Raw genomic sequence first — 27,598 nt, 5'->3', positions numbered from 1 at the left:
AGTCTAAAAAGATGAGGATGATGGGCGCGGCGGCTGGTAGATGCTGGACAGACAGCGTGCCGGACTGAGCTGCACAAAGTGTTACCTGAGAGACGGGTGCAGTTTTAAAGAGGGCCGGAAGGGCCAAGAGTCCCTGCAGCAAGGTGGGAGAAAAGATGGGGTGAAAAAACAAAAAAAGTCACAAGTGAGAGGGAAAAGGTCACCTCATGGGGGGGGGGCAAAGGCAACACACTTCACCTCCTCCACCTGAAGATGCTACATGTATGTGTGGCTCTGATTGTAGTCAGAAATTATCATTAAATTGAGCGACCAACTGTTCAATAATAAACAATGAATTTTGATTAGTTTTTCCACTTCATACCAATACAAATCAAATATTTTAGGACTTTGACTGCTCAGACTAATTAAGCAAGTTTAAAAAATCATCTTTGTCCTCTAAACTTATTTCTTAAAAGGGCTCTTTGCCAACTTTTACCAATCAGGTCAAAATGAAAGTGTCTGAAACAGATAATTAAATGCTACATCTGAGCCATATGGTTGTTCCTGTTTTAGGTATTTATAGTCCTCCTATTAACCAATACCGTTTTTAATTCATAGTGACATAAAGATCAAGTATCAGAAACTATGAGCTAATTTAAAGACTGACTAAAGATTGGAGTTGAGTTTCATTCCCCCCCCCCAATTTTCCAGCAGGGGGCAGTGTTGTCTCAAACTCCCTTTGCGTCCTCTGGAAACACCTTCATTTCAGATGGCAGCTCTCCGACTGCCTGCAGTGTAACAGGGGAAACCTCGGCCTAGATAGAGGAGAAATCATCTAATAGAACCCCTCACAACGGGAGATTAGAGCCTCCTCCACATTCAGCGCTACAGTGGCCCATCATCATGAAAAAGTCTGCCGGACTCATAACACCGATTACTGTCCCAAAGGCACCCACTGTACAGCAGAGGACAGCTATAGATTGTCCAGATTAGCCCTTGGCTGTGCCGTTTATGTCGGAATTGCACTACGGGATAAGAATTTTGTACGTTTTTTCCTCCTGTGATGCGTTCAATCTGTGTTACAGAAAATCCAAGGTCAGCCTGAGGCACCAGAAGATCTGTATCATTCTCTGTCACTCAATCCCTCTATCCTTGAAAGGTGGAAGCAACACACACAAAAAAAACACTTATAAAAGCTTAAGGATCCACTGCATACGATGAAAGAATGAATTGTGGTGCTATGGCAACGCAGCTGCAGCTGGGACTGAATGTTAGTTAACCTGATACAGCAGACAGGTGTGAAGTACCGGTGTATGTCAGAGTCTCCAGCAATTATTCTGCGATTAGAATGAGCCTTGTTTGGTTGTGTTTTCTTTCATCTTTATGGATGAGATATACAGGTATAAAGTGCACGAGGGAGGTCTGGACGTGGATGACTGTCAGGACTGTTTGTGCTTACATGAGCAGGCTGCCAGGCGCAGACATGGACCTCTCCTCTCTCCTGCTGGGACACTCGAAGGGGTTGCTGAAGGAGCGCTTCCTCAGCATGGCTCTCACCATAATCTGAAACATTCACAAGCACAGGACGGTGGCAATGACGTGAAAAAGCTCGCTTTTTGTTTTGTTTTGTTTGCCGCCTGTGGTTCTGCACGAAGAATAGAGTAGATGGATTCATTCAGATCAGTCAATCTATAGTGTGCTATATCGATCAATGGCATTAACATTTCAAATGTGCCCTTTAATAGGCGCCGCTATCATGTGCTTGCCTAAATATGCAACTATGTGAGCTTGGATCCAAATCAGTGCAACATTAGAGCATTTATGGAGACAGATGATTTAGAATCTAGTTTCCCCCAATCAAGGAAGTTTTTTTGTTTTTACAGTGGCCATTATGGTTATTGTGGATTAAAAGAGATTAAGAGTTTAAACCTATCTGTTCTGTAAAAATGGGTTTTAAATGGGGGTCAACCAAAAGAAAAGCTTTTAAAGTACTGAAATACACACTATTTAAAATGGGGAATCAACTTGTTTTTGTTTTGTTTTTAATTCAGAGCTGAACCTTGTCCTTGTGAACAAGGCTGCGTTCTGAAAAGTAAAATCAATGGGTTGCAGTATTTTGTCACAATCATGGTTAACAGAGGACTGCAGTTGTTAGGGAGCAGCCTCATCTTCACCTCTGTTGGAAATGATGAGCATAGACGTATGAACTTGTCAAAAAAGCGCACAGCAAATTGAGGACAATCAGGGCAATTTACCACGGCAGAGAGGCTGGGAACAAACTTGACTGAGTTCTGGATGTCCTCCTCTGTCACCTCCACCACAGAGCAGTGCTCCTCCTCCAAAGGCAAGGGGTCCGTGCTTCCCTGGGTCACCCACTGGTCCATCTAAACACACACATACACACACAGGGAGAGACACAGGTCTATAATATACTGTATCTATGATCCACAGAAATTGCAACTACATCTTAACAGGAAGTAAGGCACTCAGTGTTCAACCAAGTTCATTGTTTCATGTTTAAAATATTCCAATGGGTGAGTGCAGTTTTTTAAGCCCGGCACAGCATGCATATTTTACACAATTATTGATTTATACATGAGCATTTTCTGCCAACCAGCCATCTGCTTTGATTTATGTTGCTGTGCAACTAAAACCCAACTGCAAAGATTTAAAAGTCGCTTGAGACAGATAATCCATCACAGTGACCCACAAACTGGAGGTTATTTTTGTCAAACTTATATTTTTCTATAAACAGCTCAATAATTTCCAGTTTCAGTAAACATTAATCAAACAAGAGTAAATATTGCATTTGTTCACAACTATCCTCCATCCTGAACTTGGTGTTCATGTGATAATTTGCAACAGGACGAAGCAGTTTCTGGGATGTGACTCAGTGTTATTTGGTGCTGCAGGGATACTGCATTTTTTTAGGCCAACCAGAAAGTTAGCACCGGTTCCTTCAACAAAAATACAATGGGATTTCTCTATTGTATTTTGGATTATTACAGAAAATAAACAAATGTTTATGACATTTGCACATTGTGTTCATGAAGATAATCTAAAGCTCTGACATCCAGGACTTCCAAGATGACAAAAATGTTTTGGCATGCTAGTAATACAAAACAGAAATGATGTTGCTGCTCCTTCAGAAATTATCATTCCGGAAGCTCACTTTTCTTCAGTTCAAAGCACATATTTTGCTTTACATCAAATTAAATTGTCACCTTACAACTTCTCTTTCATTTTATATCTCTTCTTCTTCTTACATACAATGATTTTAGGTAAGAGATGTGCTTGTGTGTGAATGTTTATGTGTGTGTTCACAGGGTTATGCATCATGCCTAATTAGCTCTATTTCCATAAACACAAACAGAGTCTCTGGTGAGAAAATGACTCACTGACGCATGATTAGATTGTGTCATGGAAACACCATGGGGAGTGGGGATCTGTCATGGCTGGTCCTGGACCTCCCCCTGTATCACTGACTCAGTGTTAACGCAGTCCTCCACAGGGACTAACAGATTTCATTATGCTGAATTAACCCCCTTTACCTTGTCTGAACATGACACACACATTTTGATCGTGCTCGAGGTAGCAGCCCGTCGACCTAAACAAACATCTGCTTCGTTACCTTGATCTCAGGGATGGTGATCCTGGTGTCCGGGTTCTTGTCCAGCATCCGCAGGATCAGGGTCCGCAGCTCTTCACTGATTTTTGGTCTGCACAAAACAAGGAACAAGGATTTGAGAATGTCGTTGTTGATGGAGAGAACAATTGGCTTTTGAAGTAACTGAAAACAATTTATAGCAGCGACCCTCAACCAGGGCTGTTTGTACCCCAGGGGGTACTTTTGCAATAGTTTGGAGATACGTGGGAACATTGTGGAGTAGCTAAAGCGGCTCAACTAATTTGAAAGAATAGAATTGACTATTTGAATTTTAAAAATATGTCCCCGTATGGAGTCAGCTGCAACATCTGAACAGTTGAAAATCAGTCTGAAATTAATTTATAGTTCGCAAACAATCAGAGAAGTTGGCTAAACAGTTAGCTGGAACTAATGAACAAACTGTTGAAGTAGTTAGCTTAAAGTAATGCATAAACTGCTGCAATAATTAGCTAAAACTAATTAATAAACAGTTGAAATAGTTAGCTAAAAGGGACGCATTAACTGTTGAAATAATTAACTAAAACTAATGGATAAACACTCTAAATAGTTAGCCAAAAGGGACGCAAAAACAGTTGAAAGAATAACTAAAACTAATTGATTAACAGTTGAAATAGTTAGCTTAAAGTAACGCATAGGTAAAATAGCTAAAAGTAATGGATACACAGCTGAAATGGTTAGCTTAAAGTAATAGACGAATGGTTAAAATCACTAAAAAAACATTACAAATAGTAAAAATAAAGGAATACAAGTTAATGGTTAAAAAAAGGTGGGTGTCAATGAAGGGGTCCTTGAGATCTGACAGTCCTGTGGGGGTTCAGCAAAAAAAGCTTGGTATCACTGGTTTATGGGCCATTTTGTCCTGCTAGGGCTTAAAGACCTACAACTGTAAAATTGATGCTCTAAAATATTTCACAGGTTCTAGCCCAACATTGAGCTAAAACCTGTGTATCAACAATAACTAGGTTTATGTTTATGAAGATGCACTTTCACTGACACTGATAAAAAAACACTGGCATGCATGATAGGAAATTAGGTCATTAGTGTCTGAGTAAAATAGGTTTGTGAGCTCAGCCTGATCAATGCACTACACCTACAGTATAATGGCCGTCAGTGCTGAAGACGAGGTGCCGTTAACTGTCATTGATTGGTACAGGGGGGAGTTGACTCCATTAGGTGATGCGATACTCTGTGGGGTAAGCTTGTTCATTAAGCATCGCCCTCTCCTTGAACAGTCACAGAGTCTCTTGAGAAGACACTTATCACCGACAACATGACACCCTGTCCTAACACACACTCCAACTGCCACTCATAGCCCTTTCACATGTGCTGGGTTTACACTTCATCATTGCTTTCCCTCAGTCCATCAGCACTGCCAGACTTCCTGTCTTCCTATCTTTTTTCTCTCTGTCTTTCTCCGTCAAGAAATACTCCCATGTTGACCTTTCAGGCAAAGTGAAGATAGAGGAGGCAGCTGATGCCCACATTTGTTTTCTCCATGCTTGTTTTGAACATAAAGAGGGGACATTTACTGTGTGTGGTACTGGCTGCTGCGACAAGCTATTCAGGTTTTTGCAGATGCAATTTGAAACCGAAAGGAAAGAGGAAAATGGTTTTGCGACTGTGATGCATATGAGAAGATAGCAGACGGGCGAGGACAATGATTATGGTGTTGACTGGAGGTGGCTGGGAGATCGCTGCTGTCATTTTTAATAAGTGAAGGAGAGGTAAGGACGCAGGGGATGTACTTACATTTCTGGGAAATCCACAAGCCTGGTCCTTATCTTATTGTGCAAAGCCAATATGTACTCGTCAATAAATGGGCACTGCAGGTGGAGCAGAGGAAAGAGAGTGAGAAAAAAACAAGGAAGGAACAGTGCCAGAAAAAATATGTTTCCCAAAAGACAACTAAGACAAATAACAGCACAAATCAGCTCCTAGCAATTACTGAAATAAATGATGCCACTAGACGGCTGTTTATCAAACGTAAACAAATAGATAGTGTTCCTGTTGCCACTGGGAGCTGTTAACACTGTTAACTTATCCCAGCCTTTGCTGCTACATTTGGTGTACCAGATCAAAGAAAAAAAGAAAATGTGAAGACTTGCCTTCCCAAAGACGAAACAGTAGAGAGTGACCCCCATGGCCCACACGTCCAGCGCCTTTAAGAAAGTGCCAGCAGTGACATTAAGTGTGACATGATGGCAAACAGACTTAAAATCATACATTTAGCAGTCGTGCACAAAAAAACATGTCGACCTAAATCAATGCAGATTGCCTACAGTGATTTATGGGACACTTGAGGTTATTTTTTGTTGGCTATGTCTACCGTCAAGATACCTTGTAAATGGATGTGTGTGATCAGGTAACAGATGGACTGCAGCCATCCATCACGCTCTTTGTCCTCTACCTCTCCCTGGATGAATAGCTCTCCTAGGAATCCATTTATTTTCCTTGATATTTACGAAATTATAAACCTAGCCCCCTGAGCCTGCGTTATCTATCACAATGCCACAGACATTTGTTATCAGACAAGGTGCTGCGTGACTGGCATGTTGTGATGGCCTGATGGACAACTGGGACTGACAACCTGGGCTGAAGTGACATATTAGTGTCAGATATTTGATATTTCACTGCTGATTTAAACTGAAAACCACATATGTTGGTGCATATATTTCTACAGGCACTTGAACGGATCTGACATCCTTTTTGTCAGCAATCAAAGATTCTATTCTGGTATTTTTGCAAATATAGCGGATTCGTTGAAGAGGCAGGTGGAAATCAATGCAACCGTTATGGAAGAGTGGCAGGTTATCCATGACAAACGCGACTGATCATCATTTGACTGTAAAAGTAGAAACCCTATAATGATGTGAAACATTCCTGAATCAATATGAGGTGTGTGAAACGGATAGCCTAATTCCATTTCTTGACTCTGTAATGGTTTTGTGCTCAGCTGCATTACCGGCTTCCTTGTTATTAATACCAGCTAACACACACAGGGGAAAAGACTGACAATGACAATTTGCTCCGTGGATTAGCAGGCAAAGGTCTGAAAGCTCATCTAGGTTTTAATGGTTCTCTTTTTCCAATCATGAGGTTTCAGGCTTAGACCGACACCAGCAGCCGTTGTAATCACATGTCTTCAGACTCAGGCACGCTCACCGAATGGATGTATGGATGTAGAGTTAACTCACTTTTCCGCTGAAGCTCTTCCGTGCGTCTGAGAGGGTCTCTGGTGCCATAAATGCAGGAGTGCCAGCAGTGCTTGACAACATAGCGTCATTGCCCTCAAACTGGTTGCTGACCCCAAAGTCTGCTATCTTCACATGGCCATCGTCCCCCAGCAGCAAGTTAGAAGGCTTGATGTCCCGGTGGACAATCTTCTGGTAGTGCACTGAGGGTTATTGGAAATAAAGCCTTTCAGACTTTTAGAACTACAGACGCTCAACATCCAAATTATTTTGTTTTTTTCTGGCCCTTAACAGCAGTGGAGCTATAAAACTACATTTTATAGCTGATGTCACTACAAATTGTTATTTTGTTATTATCATGCCAGTTAATAAACTGTTGCTTTTACCAAAGGAATGATGTGAATACTGTGAACCTAAGCTCATCTTAGACTTAAAGTTAAGTGTTAAGGCTTCGAGATGTACTTAACAGCTGTCTGGAGCTAAGCCCTGGACACTTTACTGACTGGATAAGTGGGGCCCACTTGTCTGAGGAGGTCTTATTAAAACATGAGGCACTTGACTTATTAAAAGCCGAGATAATTAAACATCGTTAGCGGTGCCTTTGACACTCAAATTAAAAACACACGTCAATGACCTACAGAATGTCAAATGATATCTATAATTTTAGCTAATTCAGGTTTTAGAAGACATGATGCACTTTTTAGTGACATTGCCTACTTTGTTGGTTTATTATGGAGAAATATAAATATAAATATATATATATATAATATATATATATATATAAAAATATATATATAAATATAAATATATAAAATATATATAAATATAATATATATATATATATATATATATATAAATATATATATATATAAAAATAAATATATATATATATAAATAAATATATATATATATATATACATGAAACTATACATTTCATAATGAGTTGAGTTTTGATGATTTCTTCAATTATTTTACAAATTGTTGGATAAATAATGTACACAATTCATATGATGCCATAGTTTGTACAGTTATCACAATCCACAGGTTGTTTTTCGAAGTGGTATGAAATAGCTTTTCATCTGAGCCTCAACTGAGACCTATGACTCATGAGGTGTAAGCACTTAAAAAAACAGCCGTGTGCAAATACCAAAAGCGTATACCGCCTTTACATTTACTTTTTGAAAAAATAACCTATGAACAGCATGATTCTGATTCTCTGTAGCCTTGTTTTCAAGATGAAGCTCACAGCTCAGAGAGAGGCAGCATTGATCCCTAATCATTAGGCCCACAGCCAGGTGAAATGGATCTACAGTGAATGAGGACGCGGCTTTCACTGAGCAGAGGCTCGATACTGATGGGTGGAAGACATAAATAAGCAGCCAGACCCCAGGGGCATGGGAACAGAGGGTCAATAACATTATGTTCTATTAGATTAGAGAATGCTACCATGTCATTTTATTTTTTAAGAGTAGTGAGAGATCATACTGTTTGAGAGACACAGTGCTCCAAATGTTCTCGCTTTTATACTTTGAGTATCATAATGGGTATGATAAAAAGGGATGTCTTTAGAAATGGAATATCCAATGCTTTCCTGGCCACTAGGAACCCCCCAAAAACTGCATGTAGCCTTTTAAGTGTGAATGAGGAACCAGGGCATTAATAGCTGAAAAAGCATAAATTAGTGTCTGTTAAACACTTCACAGATGTGGCTCAAAGACACAAAGACAGGCCTTGTTCTGCTTGAGATACTTACGGTACTCCATGCCCAGGATGATGTCTCTGAAGTATAACCTCGCCTGCTCTTCTGTCAAAGGACTGTCTGAGGGCACTTCCATCACCGGACTACAAATTCACACACACACAAGTGTAAAAAACAAACACACAAATCGTCTGATTATGTGTGTCGGTTGTTCTGTCATTTGCACAGGAATTTAAATTCCAAATGTAAAGATATTCAAATACAGATATGCATCTGACACATCCTGATCAAACATCACTGATACTGAAATACTGTGATAAACATGATCTGTATCTTGTTTGTGTAGATCCCAAACCCAACAGCACCAAAAACAACTTATTTGAATGGATGAGTGAACAGGACAGAAATAAAAACACTGTCTCAGTGTTCTACACGGTTATAGCTTTCTTTACTTACATAAATTATAATATATATGCTGCAGTTCCCTGGTTTAATTGTGATTAAAAGGGAATTACGTTTTAACTATCCAGAGATAGTGATCAGAGCAGAGATCAACCATGCTGAGCTGATATTGTTTTATCCAACCGATAATCCAAAACATGAGAGCAAAATCTCTCTCACATTATGAAAAAGTGAATAAATAGCACAAAAGGTATACATAACAAATGTATGCAAATATGTGAAATGAGACCAGCTACCTCCCACCTCCATCAGCTTGGAATAATAAAAGGTCTCGGATCATTAGATCATCACAATTTTTTGGTTTGTTTTTTGTGTTGTAGGAAGGAACAGCTCGTTGTTCAGGACGGGAAACATGTACACGGATTACCGCCACTAGTAATAACTGTGAAAACCTAAGAACATGATGGATCCCTCTGAAGCCTTTGATTGAACAAACACCAGCATTGTGTCAGCTCGAATGAAGGAGAGCCCTGCAGAGATGGAGGCAGGGACGGAGGGACGAGGAAATGAAGAGGTGAAGGTAGAGGAGGATGAGCCTTCAATTATTATTTTTCTGAAAAGGACATGTTCTCTACTCACCCCTTAGGCATCAGCTCAAACACTGTCAGAAAAAGGCAATAAGAAAGAACACGTTAGACCACACAATGTATTCTTTATTCACTCAGCTGGGGTTGACCACTGCTGCCGCTGAGGCAACACCCCAGAATCACATTATCATCATGAATGTGCCACATTAAGAGTTTGACCTTAGACACTAATACAGGCAAACTAGCTGTGACCTGGCACTGCTAATGGAAGACTTTCTTTTTTTTTGCATAATGCGTGAGCCCTGAGGTGATGTGGAGGAAAGCAAGAGATGATCTGAAATATGAATAACTCATATGAGGACTTGTTGGTGGCATATGTTCCGAGTGCCAAAGGCTGAGAGAGGGCGAAAAATAGGGCGAAAGATTTGGACAAAGAAAATATGGTCTGCGTACCCATGTGAAGGTTGTCCTCCGCTGGATCATCCAGCACCTGCAACATTAACATTGGCATAGTTAGTGAAGACTTTTCACTTGAATTTTTTTTTGATAATGGTTGTTGGTAAAAGTTAAAAATCTGATAGTTGCATTCAGGAATTTATATCTTTTCATGCTTATCAAGTATTGAGCAGAGTGATATGAAGTAGTTGTGATGATAGCGCCTTTGATACTTCAAGAACACAGTTGAAAATGACCTTTTGGGCTCTTTTCTTTGTTCTCATATGAAAGCTGCTTGTAATTCTCAACAGCTATGACATTGGTGGGAGCTGTAATTTAAAACACCGGCTTTGAGAGGTTGTGCAAATTCACAACTCTGCAGTTGGACGGATTAAGCTGCAACTGGGCCCAGGGGCAAAAGTGATTAGTAGAAATTAGTATTTCGGGCCCTTTTCAGTCCCTATTCCTCTGTCTCTCGGTTCAAAGTGTACAGTTTTTAAATTGAAGAACTCTACCTGGCTTTAAAACTAGATCTTGCCACAAAAAAAACTTCTAAAGACATAACCATGAATGTAAAAAGTCTGTATAGAGGTCTCGGGGAATATTATTGTGAAAAAAGGTTGTACAGAGCCTTTTGTGGCTCCAGAGGGAGCTGTGTGCAGTTTGATGGTTTTATTAATATATGAGTGCAAATTTGAAAGTGATACTAATATCTGGAGAAAGAAGTTAATTTCTATAAACAGATCTACATTCATATGCAGAAACAGCAGTCGACAGAACAACATGTTGGTATCTGAAAGTTTCTGGCTCCTGTTTGTAGTCTGAGTAGTGTTGACCAATCACGTTCAATCAGGCTTTGGTTGAATGCAGGTGAACAGTCATTGCGGAAAGTAAAATAATCGGAATGCATTTCCAGATGTGCAAATCTCTGAACCTGACAACTATCATCTGAAGATGATTAATTACTTTTTATTGGTTTAAAATTATTCTTTAAACTCGCTACTTGTGAGACAATCTGGTCGTACGCTTCTTCTCTCAACTACATTTTACAATTTTTAGGTCCTACTGATTAAAATGAGGGCTATTAAACCGGGAAGTTGATTTACCTCAAAAAAATGGTCTGCTGATTAATAGACATCTCTTTCCCAATGTAAGTCTTTGGGACTTGGAAGATTTTATCTTCCTGAGGGCTCGAGCATAATGCACCGTAATCTCCAACCGAGTTGTCTATGGTCAAGTTGCATGGTGGGTAATATAGGCACCACGTTTTGACGAGGAAAAAGAATGTGTAGAGTAAAAAGATGATATCTCTGATTCTGCTGCATCGATTTTGTCATGAGTCCATCGTTTTTCTGCCTTTTTCCAAATAAAAGCGCAAAAAACTATTAACACTAAATGAGCTGTTGAGCGCAAAGTGAAAACCATTAGTAGCCTCGTATTTGTTGTAGCTGTTGACTAACGAAGTTCCTAAAATGCATTAAAAGCGTTTCTTGATTTATGAGAAATTACATACTTGGGACTTCAAAGTGTCTACTCTCATAACAACTGCATGCCTTGGCGAGTATGTGGTCGACCTCTTCCCAACCATCTGTGACAAAGAACTGTCACGGTCATAAGTTTGAATCTGTATGTGGGCTTTCATGTTACAAATGTCTATTCTTAATTAGACCGACTGGAATGCGTTCTCACAGGAATCAGTTGGAAACCCATAATGAATGTAAGCCTGACCCAGGCACAGCCCATTTAAATGGATGAACAGAGAGCGATGAAGCAGGTTTTCCCATTGCCCACTTACATATGCCCATTATGAGAGTGGGGGCGGACAAAGGAGGGAAGAGATGAGTGTGTGTGTGTGTGTGTGTCCTCACTGCTGGAGCGAGCACACGGGAGCAGTGCTCAGCTTTTACTTAAAAACTCTGGCACTCTCTCAACGCAAGAGCAAGCCAGACAGTTCTCCTACTGACTGACTGCCGACCACGACGGCGGTGGCCCTCGCCATCTGTCCAAAATGGAAAAAACACTCTGATGATATCGCAAGGGAGCGGTGGGCATCTTGAGTCATGTCTTGAGAATCAGGTTTCATAAACAACCGCCTCTGTAGAAAGTCTATCCATCTTCAAAATTCCCCAGCTCAACCCAAGTTGGAGAGCGTTGGCTGTTGTCAATCTAAGAATCTATTTACAGAGCGGAACATTTGTTTTTTCCCCAGAATATGTCGCCTTAACATTATGAAAGGGCCAGACCTAGAAGTGTGATGGATGTGCTGGAGGGTAAATCTAATTTCTCCCACCAGTTTCCTGGCAGAACAGGGTTTATCCACCTTTTTTTGGTCCGATATAAACCAACATGATATAAATACAAAGGGGAAGTCAGGGTACCCAGCAAAAAAGGTTATCTGAAGACGCAGTGGTAAAGGATAATCCTAACAACAATGGATATAAGCCTGTTGTGGATGTCCACATGCTTTTATCAGAGAAATAATTATGAAATGGCATTATTTCAACAAAATGGAAAATCAAATGTAGAAACATGGTCATTGAGGAGTTGTGTGTAGCTACAAACTGTGAGCTCGCAATTCATACAAGACTAAGGGTCCTATTTAAACAATCTATAGCGCATGGACTAAAGTGCACGGCGAAAGTGCATGTAGGGAGTGTCCAACTCCACTTTGGCTAGATAAATGGCGCTAAATCTGGGAACAAAGTAAGGCGCAAGCGACAAAAGGATTGTATTTAGTCACTTGAATAATCATAGGTGTTTTTTGGGAGTGACAAGAATCTAACCAATCACAGTGTCACCTCTCATTTCCTTTAAGGCCAGGTGCTGGGGAACATTGCTACTTGAAAGGCAGATTTTGCAAAGCAAGCGGATTTCTGCAGTAGAAATGTTGTTTTTGAACTATTGGAATCTAATTCTACAAGTAGCATCATACTTGTAATATTAGTATAACTCGATCTTTATTTTCAACTTTGCAGAAATACCAGGTTCAAACACAATGAACAGACATGCAGAAAAACTGAGCAGCATTCAAATGTGGATTTAGAATTTGCATATCAGCGTTATGAGTGAAGCCTTGAAGCTTCCGGGTATTCAAAAAGTATTCAGTACAGCCCTAGAATTTTCATATTGATGAGTTTCTTTTTCGGTTGACTGATTAAGAGTGCACTCCGTTAACTATTTGTTGCTGTCCATTGACAAGAGTGCTGAATTCATGTTGCATTGGCTACATGTTGTGAAGGGAGGGAAGGGACAGGTATGTGGTCTTTTCCAGGAGGACCCTCTGCCTCCACTGTCTCCCAATCTTCTGTCCCATCAACAACTCCATCTGACTGCATAGGAGTAAATACACTGATAACCTTTTTAACTGAAGAGGAGTGCTGCTGCGTGCTCCTGTGTGTGTAACAAGCAGAGTGTAGGCACATCTTACTATCTGAATAATGTGCCCTTTAAATAGCAGGAAAATACTGCACCACTGACTTTAGTGCTGGCTTTTGTTAGTCAATGACATAATGCCATCCTTAGTGCTCCGCTTATACAGTAGCATGTCTAAAACCTGCTAATAGCAGAACATTCTTGTCCGGGTCCAAAAATGCTTATTCAGAGAACCCTGAATGAGCTCAGATTAATAAAAGATAGGCAACATATTAACAAACCTAATTTGACCAATTCCAAGAATTAATTGACCATCAAAGGACCAGTGTGTAGCATTTAAGGGGAACCATTAGCGTTAAAAGGAATACAATATTCATAACTATATATTCATTAGTGTATTATCACCTGAAACTAATCACCTGTTTTTTGATTAACTTAGAATGAGCCCCTTAATAAGGAGCGGGTTCTCTTCCACAGAGGGACTGCCATGTTTCTACTCCAGCCCACAAGGGACAAACCAAACACTGGCTCTAGGCATGGCCTTTCACATTTTTTATATTGAAGTGGCAGCATAAATGGGTTGGTTGAAGGTTCTTCTACATGCCTAAAAATGGAGGGGTATTCAGTCTGCAACCTTACTGCTAGATGCCACTAAATCATCCACACTAATATCAATAAGAGTTTACTGTTTAAGATAAAAAACAGAGGATAGATGCTCTCACCTCCACCAGCTTGACAATGTTGACATGGTCCAGTTTTTTAAGGATGGCTATCTCTTGGTAGACTCTCTCCAGGGGTCCTAAGATCTTGGGCTGCTCTCCTTGGGCCGCCTTGGGTCCCCTTGGGGGTGGGCGACCTGCAGACAGCCACACAAATCACACATCCAACTTTGATAAATGATTCACTTGTGCATGATTGGTGTTGACAGGAATTATCAGATAACAAGATGATCTAAATGTGGCAGAGATGTTTTTGAGTATTATGGTGACCTATTTGGAGTCATTGTGTGTATTTGGTAAAAGCGGTTTCATACATATTTAACTAGTAACCCTTCGAAAAGTTTAGGGAAATTTGTTCGTTCTTTGTCTTTTGTGGTCACGGCTTTGATACCGGCTCCCTTTTACATAATGAATGATTTAACTTGTTAGGAGCTCGGTTATTTGTCTCATGGTGCATAGAGAGGTCACATATCAATGTGCCTTTGTTGCTGCCAAATGCTGACATTAACTGACATTCAACCCAACATGACACACACACACACACACACACACACACACACACACACACACACACACACACACACACACACACACACACACACACACACACACACACACACACACACACACACACACACACACACACACACACACACACACCTTCAGTATTTGTAATTGACATTAGGTTACTTCCTAGTTAAGGTCCTTTGTTAACACTCGTACAGACAGTGAACTTTGTGTCTGTTTAGAAGAATAGAAGATGGACTTACGTGGGAAACCACACTGCTTCATTAACTTCTTCTTGGACACCAGCTTCATGGCCTAGGAAGGAGGGACATGAGTTTGATCACAGCGTGTTCACATGCAGCTCGTATTAACAGTGACGAAAAGCCGTGCATCAAGCAAGAATTAATAACCATAAGAAAAGAAAACTAGATCTGAAAGCGTGTAAACCAAAGAATAAAATAAATCTGGAATGTTAATGTTCATGGAATGTGAATGTACAGTGTTTTCACATGTGCCTTCATCAAAACCAGAAACATGAACATTTTAAAGTCAGTGGATGAATATCTGTGTTATTATAGCTTTTTTCAAAAAGGTCAGGAGTATCTAAGTCTGAGGCAAATTAAATCTTTCATGGAAAAGAGCATGCATCGGTTTATAAAGGACTGCTGCGTGTGTGTTTGTGTGTGTATTGCTACAAGGAATTGTTATGCAAAAGAGGAAGCAGTTTCTTTTTAAGACAGAAACCAGGTCTGGCAAGAAGCCTTGCTTCTACACAGTTTCAATTGTGTGCAGGCATGTGTGTGTGGGTGTGTGTGTGTGTGTGTGTGTGTGTGTGTGTGTGTGTGTGTGTGTGTGTGTGTGTGTGTGTGTGTGTGTGTGTGTGTGTGTGTTTAGACTTGTGGGAGGTTGGTTAATGACTCAGCCACAGTAATCGAACAGTTAAAAATATGATATATCCGGAGAGAAATATTCAGAATTATTGCAGCTTTTTCTGTAAAGTATCTGTCATCTCAAAAGCTTAAATTCTGACTGTGGGTAGGTGAAGGTGCGTCATTGCAGTTTTACTCATAGTAAATGTATTTTAACCAAACCAAGGAAATTGGGAATGACTACATTTTGTCTCTAAACAAAGAATGGCAATAGCTGTTGAAATCGCAATGAAAGAGGTTATGTAAGTTCATCTCTGATTTAGTGCTAAGCAGGTACTGATGAGTGGTATGTGGTGATGATCGAAGGCAGCCAAAAGCATGACAGCGGGACCTTTATTTTGTAGAAGGTGTCATATAAAAGGGTTTAAGAATGGTATCAGTCACCATATTGTTCCCTCACTGTGCCATTTCTGAATTATTCAGCACTCTAATCTGTAGACAAACAAGACTTCCAAGTAAAAAAAAGACTTCTGCGCTGCCTTTAGTTCAGAGATGAAAATCAAAAATGTTACACCAAGAAATAACGGTTGTGTGAGCTGACCTTTGCTTAGTGTTGACATCAGGGCTGGATTAACCTCCTCAGTACACTTAGTTTATGCTCATCAGAGAAAACAAAGCTCACCTGTGTGGGAATGGCGGACTCCGCCACTAACAATGAAGACTACTAGAGAGAGTGAATTGCTATTGCCAAAAGATGCTGACCAAACAGATCACAAACAGAATTTGATAGAATTTTATAATATGATCATAACTTTCAAATTTACAGTTTATAGGGCTTCATTGGTTAAATAATTGAATTCAATTTAGTTTACTTCTGCCTCCTGAGGCTGATTAACAGCAGGCATTACAACCAAAGAACTGCCAATCAAATTGTGGTCATGGTAATTATACAACACTGGAGACCACAACAAGCACAAGCAGGATTCAAAGACCTTTAGTATTCTGTTGATACCTTGGACAATAAAATATGGTTTCCAACACGTACTTGGAAGAGATAAGTAAAAATAAGTCTTCAAATTATTCAATCCAATGGCATTTTCATTCATCTTAAAAGGTGCTAAATTACAAATTCAGAGCATATCTCTGATTGAGGGATCGCCTCCACATAGCCCTCAACATTTAACGTTGCTAACAGTGCAAACAACGGCAACAGTGTTGACAGAACTAACACAGTTTAACTGAGGGGGGAACAGGAGGGTGGGCGCTACGCTCACGTGAGGACGGCTTCCTTATCATCTGTAACTGCTGTATTAGCGCAGTGCAGAGCAGCGGCTATAAACTAGCAGGTGGGGAACACAAACAGCAATCAAATACACTAAAATGCCACACGGTTAGTGCAGCTACGTAAAGAAAGCTCAGAGAAGCTCAGCTAACAACACACACAGGGAGAGCGACTTCATTCTCTGCTCAGGCAGACATTACTCAACTATATTTTTATAAATAGTTGTTTGCTGCTATATTAATGCTTTGAAAACTGAATTTAGCACTTTTAAAACTGACCACTGTTGCATTATCAACAAACTGTAAATATTCATGAGGACCTGGCATCAACATTAGGTGCTTCAACTTAATATAAAAATACATAATGTAAAAATGGTAATTTCTACTTCACAAATAATCCTAATTTCTTCAATCTGGTATGTGTGTGTGTGTGTGTTTGATGTAGTTGCGCTTATGTCGGCACACGCTGCAGATGCTTCGCACACAAATATCCATTTAGTTATGTGTGAGACCAACTCAGACTGCCAGGAAATAAAATCACCCTTCCATGCAGTCATCACTCATCTGCTCCTCTCCTGATTCCTGTCACTGTTATTTAAAATGCGTCCGTCATTTGAGCCGGCATGCACTAATCCGCAGTATGTCCCGTAAGGTAACGTTTACCGTCAGTGTCAACAATCAGCATCAAATGTAAGAACGCTTCCGCACAGAGCAGGAACAAAGAGAAAAAAAAACGGACAGCAAACATGAGGGCTTTATATATACACGTCTGCACACACAGAAACGCTGAGGGCAGATGGGACGGATGGAGGAGGAGGGAAAAATGTGTTGCACTGGATATTCATTTTTCATTTTCTGTGGTTTTATATTCGGTGTTTGTGACAAAAGGAAAGTCTCTGAGGCTCCATTTGTACCTGGGACGCTGTCTCTGATAAAATATGTTTACATAATAGTAATATGTTTGTTGATTTTAAAGGGAAAACTTTTTTTGTGTGGGAAGAGCTAGATTTGTGTACTGAGCACTAGAGGGGGGCTGAATGGACGATGGCTGAACAAAGGAAAGCACTTTCGTCAGGTTATCATCCACATGGAGCCCAAATTTTCACGAAATGTCTAGGAAATCCGCAAAAGTAAAATAATAAATTAATAAATAGGCCTTTGGATCCACTTCTTGATAAGCATTTCAAAATTCTCCAGTCAGGTGTCATCAAACCATTATTAAACCATGTGTAGAATCCGAGAAGGCCCCTTTAAGGCTACCGAACGGTTATGGTTTAACTTGGTTATTAAAGTTAACATGTTGGGTCTTGTGCGTCAGGTCGACCTTTCCAATAACAAACCAAGACCATGATTTTTCCGTGAGGGGCCTAAAGATAACCATTAAAAACTACATTTGTTGTATTGTAAATAGGAAATCTGTTAACATTTGGCTGATTTGCTCAATATTGATGTCTTGCCACCTGCCAGACACCATGGATTCCACTTTATGGTGATAAAATACTTCTTACAAAATGTTTTTACTGCTTTTAATTTGTAAATGCAATCTCTAGGACAGTGGGTTGCAGCTCCGCAGGTCAGCATCATTTAAAGCTGCATGTCATTATTCCTGCAGTGGGTAGAGTCTATATAAAAACTCCCTTGTTAGAACTTCTCACTCATGTTACAGGGCTCGTCTGCGTCCTTACATAAACTCCTGTTGTTTACCGTTCGGCACATTTTTACAAGCTGCCGTTTTAATACTGGCTTGCATCTCGCTCGGGGCTCTTACTGGCTCCAGTTCAAAATGATATCTTAAAACAAGTAGGGTTGGCAGCTTTGGTCGACATGACTCATCCTAACACTTTCATTGTTGTGACTCTACAGGGCGGCTTAGTTGTGTTCAAACACAAAATGGCTTACATTATTAGGGGCTGAGTGTGCCACGTTAACCTTGATGGAAACGCTTAAAATGATCTCTTGTCAGCGTTCCAGCTCGAAATCCAGACCGCCCCTCGTGAACTGACCTCAAAGCAGCTACACCCGGCACACAAAGCACCAGCAGCACAGCTTTGTAGTTAGATCAAAAAGTCTCAGATGCACTTTAAGTGGCACCAGAAGCCACTTTCATTTCCCAAGTTTCATCCCAAGGCAACTGATGCAATTTGAGGGGACGGCACTCACAGCAAACAACCAGGTGGGAAAAGAAAAAAAATCAATAGTACCGGTGTAAAGCTCTTCCGTCTAGACATAAGAGGCTGAGGCTTGAGGAGAGCTGTGGCTGTGTGGCTGATCAGAGAGAAGATGCTGAAATGTGAAACGATTGCGTCGACTTACATAATGTTTGTCATCATCCTCATTGTAGGCGAGTTTGACCACACCGTAGGAGCCCTGCAATGCAACGACAGAGAGGTTCACTTTCATATGTGGACACACATGTTCACAGCAACACTTAGGTCAATACGTTTTGTGATTCAGCTCCGGATCAAAAACTGATTCCTAAGGCATCACTTTGAGGAACAGACGGCAGCATCACACTGACAGCATGTTTTTAAAGGCAGCACAGTTTCCATTCAAAAACAACATTTTTTTATTCTTTGGCAGCACAGAGTGGCTCCGCCCACACACATATATACAGCCCCGGGATGTTTGTGCTTGCCATCATAATCCTTGTTTTTCCTAGCATCGTTTCCTCTCTTGATAAGTACAAACAAGTAGCCTAACATTACACTCAGAGAAATAAAAAAAAGCAAGTTATATCACCTTGATGTCTTGTACAGGCTAATTTACCAGCTGGCTGATGGTAAGTGACTAACGATTAGAAGAAAGTGGTCGTATGGACGGACAAAAATCCATTTGTGAGCTTTAGCCAGCACACTATATGTCACTATATGACAAGGTTTCACAAATCAAAGCATTTCTGAAAACAAACTTGAACATTTAAAAATATAAATTTCAATCTTTTCCCCTCTTTAAAATCTCCTGCTTTAATATCCATCAATATTGCTATGGTTAAAGGGCCCTTTCAATGCAGTTCGATAATCTAAAAATGGCACTTTGCCATTTCAATTTGCCAGTTTTTTCTCTGTTGCTGCCATTGTAAATTCCCCCATGTATTAACCACAAAAGTGTTTATCCTCCAAGCGACGCTTTTTGAAATGCAAAACTTGAGTCTATCTGGTGTGCTGTCAGATTTAGTAACACTGCAGCTCAGTGTCTCCTGTGAAGTTTGAAATGGTGCAGCATACAACTTTAGGTCTGTCTCACAGTTTGGATTTTGCATTTTTTATTTCCTCCTTACGATATCCAATCAAGTGTTTGTCAATCTGACATATTTCGTCTTTGGTAGCCATGCTAGAGGGCCGGCTCTCTGTGTGGCAGTGTTGGTCGGTCTGTCCACTTCAATGTTAAATAAAATGTCTCCAAAGGATGAATCCTAAGGACTTTGGTGATACCTTGACTTTTTATCTAGCACCACCATGAGGTTTAAATTCCACTCAACTTCAGCTGTACTTTGTGTTTAGCGCTGATGGTAAAATGTTACAATGCTAACATACTAAATTATGGTGAATGAAATTGCACTTATTACTTGCTTAAAGGTGCTCAATAGAGAATAAACAGCATATATTGCCTCCACACGGCTCTCAACATGGAGCCGGCTGCTAACAGCATGAACTGCGCAAACGACTGCAACAGTGCTGATAGAGCAGTTGCTTGCTGCTGTATAAATTGTCTGAATCCCAGATATAAAATCTTTAACATCAACAAGTATTCATTTGTTAGCATGCTGATGTTAGCATTAAGCTCAATGCTCCAAGTGCGGCCTCAGAACTGGTGGCGTGGTTGCAGACTGTCTTGTTTGACATTAGCATATTTCTAGTAAAGGAGAACTTGAGCAAGTACAAAGGTTGATGAGGCCAATAATGCAGAATCATTTGGGGATAAAATGTTAAGTAAAAACACTGGACTGTATTGAACTAGCTAGTTTTCAAGTATGTATAGCTAACCATATTGTGGGTGGAAAGTAGGGGTGTTAAAAAAATATATATTGTGTGGACCATGGCTAAATAATTGCATATCGCAATATATTGCAATATCACCAAATTGAATATGTATTGTATCGCCAGATTCTTACATTTCCCAGGTGGATAGGTGGTTTTCACCTGAATATTTCCATAAACAATATACTTCTGTCTATGTTATATTTAATTACTAATAATGTTAATATATTTTACTTATAAAATCTGCAAGCAATATTATAAAGACAACTTTTAGTTTGGACATGCTGCGAATGTGATTTTTCTCCCTTAACAGATCAATTGAGCAAAGGGTCAATCATCTCAAACCTGCTGCTATTTTTCCAAAACCACTCAAAATTAAAGAAATTGCAGAAAACCGACAAACCTACCTTTCCAATCTCACTCTTCAGCTTATACTGGTTCAACTGGATACAGTCCTGTGAGGGGGGGGGAGAGAAAAGGCGTGGACATCAGGAACTAAATCATCAAAATAAACATGACATGACAGAAAGCTTTCATCACCAATAGCAAAGAGAAACAGGCCCGCCTTTTGGTACGGTAACAAATGTTCCCTCTGTGAGTGTATGTGCATGTGTCAAGAGTAATTTATTTCTGAGATGTAGGTAACGGCGCAGTCTGTAGTTTCTGTTTACTGTCTGAAAAATCCATTAGAGTGCTACTGCTTAAATGGGTGATTTGCAGTTCCATAGCAACCACTGCTACAGCACAGTCAGCCAGGGGCACGGCAGAGGAGAGCACAACACAGCAGGACAGGGGGATGGGTGGGGGGAAAGTCTGGTGGTGGGGAGCATTTCACAGAATTGTGCTGAGGGCTTCGTCCTAGTGTGTGTGTATGTGTGCGTGTGCGTGTGTGTGTGTGTGTGTGTGAGTGAGTGAGAGAGAGCAGAACCAGTGCCAGAGGCTTGTTACTGGGACATGTTTACAGCATGAGAGGAGGTCAGAGAACACAGATCCAACAAAATAAAACTAGTGTGGAGTAGGGCAGGACTTCACTCGCCACAAGGCAAGGTATTTTAGAAAATATTACATGATGTAGCCGGTTACATAACACACCGGTTATGTAGCCGGTACTGAGCAATGCTGTTGGAGATGTGAGGATTGTTCATCAGAGGGTTATGCACCGTAGGCAACAATGGTGTCAAGTACCGTGTGCAGGGATTAACACAAAGGGAAGCGAGAGAGAATAGAAGACGGGGCTCTGGTAGGTGAAGCAGTGTAACTTTAAAAAAAAGGATCACTTTGATTGGTTGAAAAGGAGATGAAGAGAATAAATAAAATAGGGCGGCGAGGGATTAAGGAAAAGGCAAATGGGGAGAATCCAGAGAGAAGAGCAGTAGGAGGGATTGTCTGAAAGGGCTGCCATCGGGTTCACAGTTTGCCAGCACATGCTCAGAAGGGGCTGCACTGCAGTTAATACTCGGTCAGGACTGATGGATAAGGAGGGCCGTGCAGAAAAGCCTTAAATACACACATGCACACGAATCAAACTCAGGCGCTTCACTGGGCAGCGATAAATCTTTAGAGAGGCTCTTTCGGTCACACTGTCGCGTTGGACTGATACCAGTTCAGCCCTGCAGTCTTACCCTCAGTATACAACACACCCACCCCCCATCTCCCCCCTATTCCCTTCACATTGCACTCTGTCCTCCATTGTGTCTGATCCGTACCAAACTCTCCACACCTCTCCATTCATTACTGATCTATGATCAATATCAGTGCATGACAAATGCATCACTGCCACGGTGGTGTCCAAAATCAATGACCATGAATTTCGTTCTAATGGCAAAGGATGAGGCTCAGGAAGTACGTAATAAAAATGGAACTCGTGTTTGACAGTATTTAAAGCCTGTAAGCGTAAAGTCGTTTCCTCAAACTGTCTTTTTAATATGGATTTTGATAGAATGGTGTTATGGCTGTTGCAAAATGTCCTTATGAGAAATGCTCACCCTTACTTTTAAATTTACTTGAAGATGAAATAAACTCACACACATTCAGTTCTATACGCACATCATTTACTGTGCTAATGTACTGTGAAGACGAACAGATAGCGACACTCATCTTTGCTCGTGGGGCTGCCAAAGTTACTAACTGTCAAATTTATTCCACCGCTGCTTATTTTAATACACGATTAGTGTACACGACAGTTACAAATTACGAGAGCTTTTCAGAGGAAACTTCCAAAAGAGACACATAAAAGGAAGATCTAATGCTTACAGCTCACACAGCTAACACAGTCAATGAGTTTCCAATATCATCATGATCATTTTTATCCCTTTTTCCATTTTGGTGCGACACAAAGTGGCCGTGAATACAAATACAAGCAGGAGGGGGACTCATCAGTAAAGAGTCACAAGAATTTAGCAAAATGACCCTGAGGGTCCCCACAGAGCACTGGGTGCTGTAGATCCCTGTGATTAATGGCCATATAAATAAACTTGACTTGATATCCTGTTTTGACACAAATCATTATGCTCCCAATTAGGAAGGCCTCCATTTAACCCGGTATTTAGTTTTTTTAATAACTTTAACCCCCAAAACAGAGAAGCAAAAGTGTTTTTACAAATACAGCTCACTTCCCAGAGGAGAGAGAAAATTACACACTTTACATGCATGTGGTCAAAACAGAGACAAAGAAAATAACAAATGCAACGAGAAAATCGGTGGTGAGAACCAATGCAAGAGTTCCAAGCACACACAGAGAAAACAAAGGGAGCAAGAAGCTTCAGTGCTTTAGTTAATAGTTATATGAGCTAAACACACAGCGTTTCCTCATGTACGGGATTTCCCAAATCGTCAACGAGGACATTTTTATGTCTACATTGATGGTGGGGAGATAAAAGGAAACTGACACAACCACGCAAACATGCATGTTTGAGTAATTCTTATCTATTTCCCCATTGTGGGAACTGCTATATTAGGTAACAGTGAATAAGCTCAAAATGTCAGCCATAACAGATGTTTGTGCATGCAAGAAATGCTTCTCTCTCTCTCTCTGTCTCTCTCTCTCTCTCTGCTGTGTCATACTGTAGTTCCAGTAAGAGTTGGGGAAACTCAAGCAACATGAGTCCTTTTCACGGTTCAGTGCGAGAAGCTGCAACTCCATTTTCAGATAGGAGAGGACACAATGACAGGTCTGCCAGTCTGTGGCGGCAGTCTGTTAAATTCAGAGGGGTTCCACATCCCGGCAGATGTCATGAATATTTAATGCTCAGTCTGACTTGGAAAAAAGTCAGAGGAAAATGGAGATTTGGCTGTCACCTGCAGCGACATAAGCTGTGTGGTTTCAGCTACATGGTTTCAATGCTATCTAAGTAATGATACTCAACTTTATTGATAGGCTATCTACAACTGTCTTTATAGCTACAGTTTTAAAGTAATAATGAATAGACAAATATGCTTATTCACCTTGCCGAGAGTTAAAGGATCAATACCTCTATGATGTCCATACACTAAATATGAAACTACCACCAGCAGCTAGTTAGCTTAGCTTAGCACAAAAGCTAGCCTGGTTCTGTCTAAATGTAACAAAATCCATGTGCCAGCCCCTCTAAAGCTCACTTAAACATTTTTATATCTTGTTTGTTTATTCCATAGAAAAAACATAATTGTAGAATCAATCCAGGAGGTTGTTGCGGGACGATTTCGCAACCGGGCACAGCGACTTCCAAGAGTCTCTCCACGGGTTGCCTGGCAACTTTACGGTGTTAAAAAGTTTTCTTTTGAGGCACTGGCAGGTAGATTGTGTTACCTTTGGACAGAATAAAGCTATCTTTTTTCCCTGTTTCTGATCTTTGTACTAGGCTAAGCTAAAATAAGCTAAGCTAAGCTGAATGTCTCCTGGCTCTAACATATTATATAGCATTAAGACATGAGACTGGTATCAATATTTGCATCCAACTCTTGACAGGAGAGCAAATCTCTCAAAATGTCAAACAATTCCTTCAAAAGGCAAACTCCTGACAACAAAACACTAACCACAAAACTATATTTTAGAATCTAAAAAGCTAATAAGACACAAGTAGTTCATCACTTATAAAATATTAAGTTACAGAAAGCAGACAAGAACAGTCAAGTTGCTTTAATTGTTCTTGTTACAATGAATGCTGATAAGACCCCACCAAAATGTATCTACATTAAATGTGTCCAGATGTTTTGAAACCAATGAGTTTGCATCCAGCACACTATAGTTTTGATATGGTGTGTCTATCACTGTGGGCTTTTCAGTTCACTCTTGCCTCCCTGAAACCCTGGAAAGCAGGTGATAAAGCAGGTGGGAACTTACTGAAGGTGTAGCAAAAAAATATTCGAAATGCAACAGGTATGTTTCCAGCGTAAGAGCCAGCGAGACTACCGAGATGTGACTGTGTAACAGCCAGAACAAACTAAATCTAAAACCAGGTGTGTAAAATACAAGAAAAAAAAGGTATTATCTGTCACCAATGATGTATCAAATTTGTTATCATTTATAAAAACAGACAGATACGCACCCAGAGTAAAAAGTAGAACTGCTACAAATGATTACCTGGACAAATCATTCGCTGCTACAACCCCTACTTTTTTAATGGAGCTGGCTAGAAGCCATTTCATGTGTCCGTCTGATGAAATGGTCAAAGAAGATCTCGACAAAGCCAACATCAGAACAAAATGCTCTCACATTGCAGAGCGTGGAGTAATATATAGGCTGCCCATTCATGACAGAAGCTGGGATAATGATGCATCAGCTAATACGCAAAGGCATGTTGTTTCCATGATGGGTACTAATGTGAGACTAGTGTGCGAACTTTCTCACGCTTCGCTCTCCCTGTCATGTTGCCCGCTGGCCTTCTGCTTCTATTTCTTTGGTGATAATGCACAGATCTCCAGCTATATGGAAATAGTATTTAATTATGACAGGTGCTCTCAAAAGTTATGTGTTCTCTCAGTTATGTGGATTGCAGAAGACGGTCATTTTAGAGGGTATGTGTGTTTAATGTGAAAGATTCAAGGTTGGGTTTTTCTACACTTCCCCTCCTAGATGACTCATCTTTGTAAAGTGTGACCAGAATCTAGCTCTGTATCTTCTATTTATCTCAAATGTAATGATGCTACAGCTGTAAATGGAAAACATATCATTTATTGTGCAGCTTAAGGCCTTGTTGATGGTTATTTAATGATTATTAATTCATATGAATGCAAATCACTTCCTCACCTGGGCGTCTGATATGGACACGTGTTTAGACTCCACGGTGGGCCTGCGAGCCACGCGAGGGGATACGTGTGTGTATCCTCCTCCGGGGCCCGACGACAGGTAAGTGCCTCTCTCTTGCAGAGACAACTTCCTCCCAGACAGGTGAGGCCGCAACGGGCGGATCCTCTTGGTCTGAGCCCCACCCTGCTGAGCCCCGCCATTCCTCACGCCGTTGGCGGCGGAGCCATCCGAGTCTCCCGTCGTCATGGCAGCCATGATGTCCGAGAGACTGCCGGTCTGGTTGTCAGAGTCTGGGTCCGGCCTCTCCCGGCCTGGGTCACTGCTCATTGCCATGGCGGGCGGGGAGGTGGGGGGCGGCGCAGGAGCAGATGGCGGGGAGAGTACTGGGGAGCTTCCTCCAGCATCAACGTGACCTGAGCCTGCCTCCGGGCGCCACGCTCAGCGTCCCACCAGAGCTGGAGAGACAAAAAGACAGTCTGTGATCTCAGTCAGCTGCAAGAAGAGGAGTTGTTGTACAATATATATACATTGGGATCAAGAGAAATCATTCTGAACCGTCAAATTCTTGTCAAACTCAACTAGATTCACACATTGGGTTTTTTCCCTCACATAATTACAACAATACAGCAATGATAGTGGCTCTGTGAGGATATGCTGGCTTCGAGCTAAATGCTAAGGTCAGCATGCTAACATGCTCACAATGACGATGTTAACATGTCTAGCAGGTATCATGTTTACCATTTTTGCAATCTTTAGCATGCCAACATTGACTTATTAGCACTAATCATAAAGTCATAAACCTAAAACAACTGGACACATTAAAACCTTCTGATGTTGCTAAATGAAAACTTAGTTATTACAATTCAGCCTAGAGGGGAACATAAATGTCTGTACTAGATACTGCCATTGGATATTGGTCCAATACAGACTAAAAAGCTGGATCAAGCATCAGTGACAATAGGGCCATCTGGTATCCGATACCATTACTTAAATAAATAACAATTTAGTAAATTAATATCCATGTCCTTAATTGTAACATTTTGTTTTACAAAGTTAGTAAAGCAATGATGAAGTCAAGCCCGATGTTGCCTTACACATAAAACAATGATCTCAGCTCCTTCCACACGGTGAGGCAAACAGTTTATTAATCGAACACTGGTCTCAGATCAGTATTCGGTATCGGCTGCTACCCAAAGCCCAGGAATCGCTACCGGTATTAGGAATGAAAAAGTCGGATTGCTGCATCTGTTGTCTGTACCAATTTGGTACCAAAGTCATTAGGCCCCGATCACACCGAGACGCGTTGCAGCAGACGCAAAGCTTCAAAAACGCCCCTTGGCTAAGCGAGATGGGCAAAACAGCTGATGAGCCTATGGATCGTGGGTGCGTGCATGCATGCGCAACCAGGCAATCAAATGTAAAGAGCAAGGAAAAAATGGATCCAATGCAGACATGGAGCTTTGGTGTGATTGGGGTCTTTGGGTACATCCTCTGGGTACCATGAATCCCAATGAAATATATTTCATGGCAATCCATCTAATAGTACCAAATAGGACCAAAGTGCTTCACAGTGTCGAAGAAAAGTTTCTTAAGGTCCAATTCAGTGGCTGGTTCAGATGAGCTTTATTCACTGCGCAGAGGAGACAGAACTCCACAGTATGCTTGTAGAATTCTCTCTGACTACTG

At 40.8% G+C, this 27,598-nt stretch overlaps 1 protein-coding gene across 2 annotated transcripts in view; it reads right to left on the bottom strand.

Moving 5' to 3' along the window:
• The window catches only part of camkk1a (calcium/calmodulin-dependent protein kinase kinase 1, alpha a), a 27,801-nt gene extending 1,441 nt beyond the window's left edge, over positions 1-26,360 (bottom strand). Inside the window, exons 1-15 of one of the 2 annotated variants that reach the window (XM_054625740.1) lie at positions 25,913-26,360; positions 21,093-21,140; positions 19,022-19,075; positions 14,822-14,873; positions 14,055-14,188; positions 9,979-10,015; positions 9,578-9,599; positions 8,591-8,679; positions 6,841-7,040; positions 5,752-5,805; positions 5,396-5,469; positions 3,611-3,698; positions 2,235-2,363; positions 1,439-1,542; positions 86-133 (exon numbers count right to left, since the gene is read on the bottom strand). In XM_054625740.1, the coding sequence (XP_054481715.1) occupies positions 86-133; positions 1,439-1,542; positions 2,235-2,363; positions 3,611-3,698; positions 5,396-5,469; positions 5,752-5,805; positions 6,841-7,040; positions 8,591-8,679; positions 9,578-9,599; positions 9,979-10,015; positions 14,055-14,188; positions 14,822-14,873; positions 19,022-19,075; positions 21,093-21,140; positions 25,913-26,245 (1,466 nt within the window). In that variant the 5' untranslated portion in view covers positions 26,246-26,360. The remainder of the gene's footprint in view (positions 1-85; positions 134-1,438; positions 1,543-2,234; positions 2,364-3,610; positions 3,699-5,395; positions 5,470-5,751; positions 5,806-6,840; positions 7,041-8,590; positions 8,680-9,577; positions 9,600-9,978; positions 10,016-14,054; positions 14,189-14,821; positions 14,874-19,021; positions 19,076-21,092; positions 21,141-25,912) is intronic. The other variant, XM_054625739.1, reaches the window with a different exon arrangement.
• Positions 26,361-27,598: the final 1,238 nt, after the last annotated feature.

This window comes from Anoplopoma fimbria, chromosome 24 (genome assembly GCF_027596085.1).
Source record: "Anoplopoma fimbria isolate UVic2021 breed Golden Eagle Sablefish chromosome 24, Afim_UVic_2022, whole genome shotgun sequence".
In the NCBI taxonomy this organism is placed as follows: domain Eukaryota; kingdom Metazoa; phylum Chordata; class Actinopteri; order Perciformes; family Anoplopomatidae; genus Anoplopoma; species Anoplopoma fimbria.
This window is presented reverse-complemented; position numbering and strand designations above follow the sequence as displayed.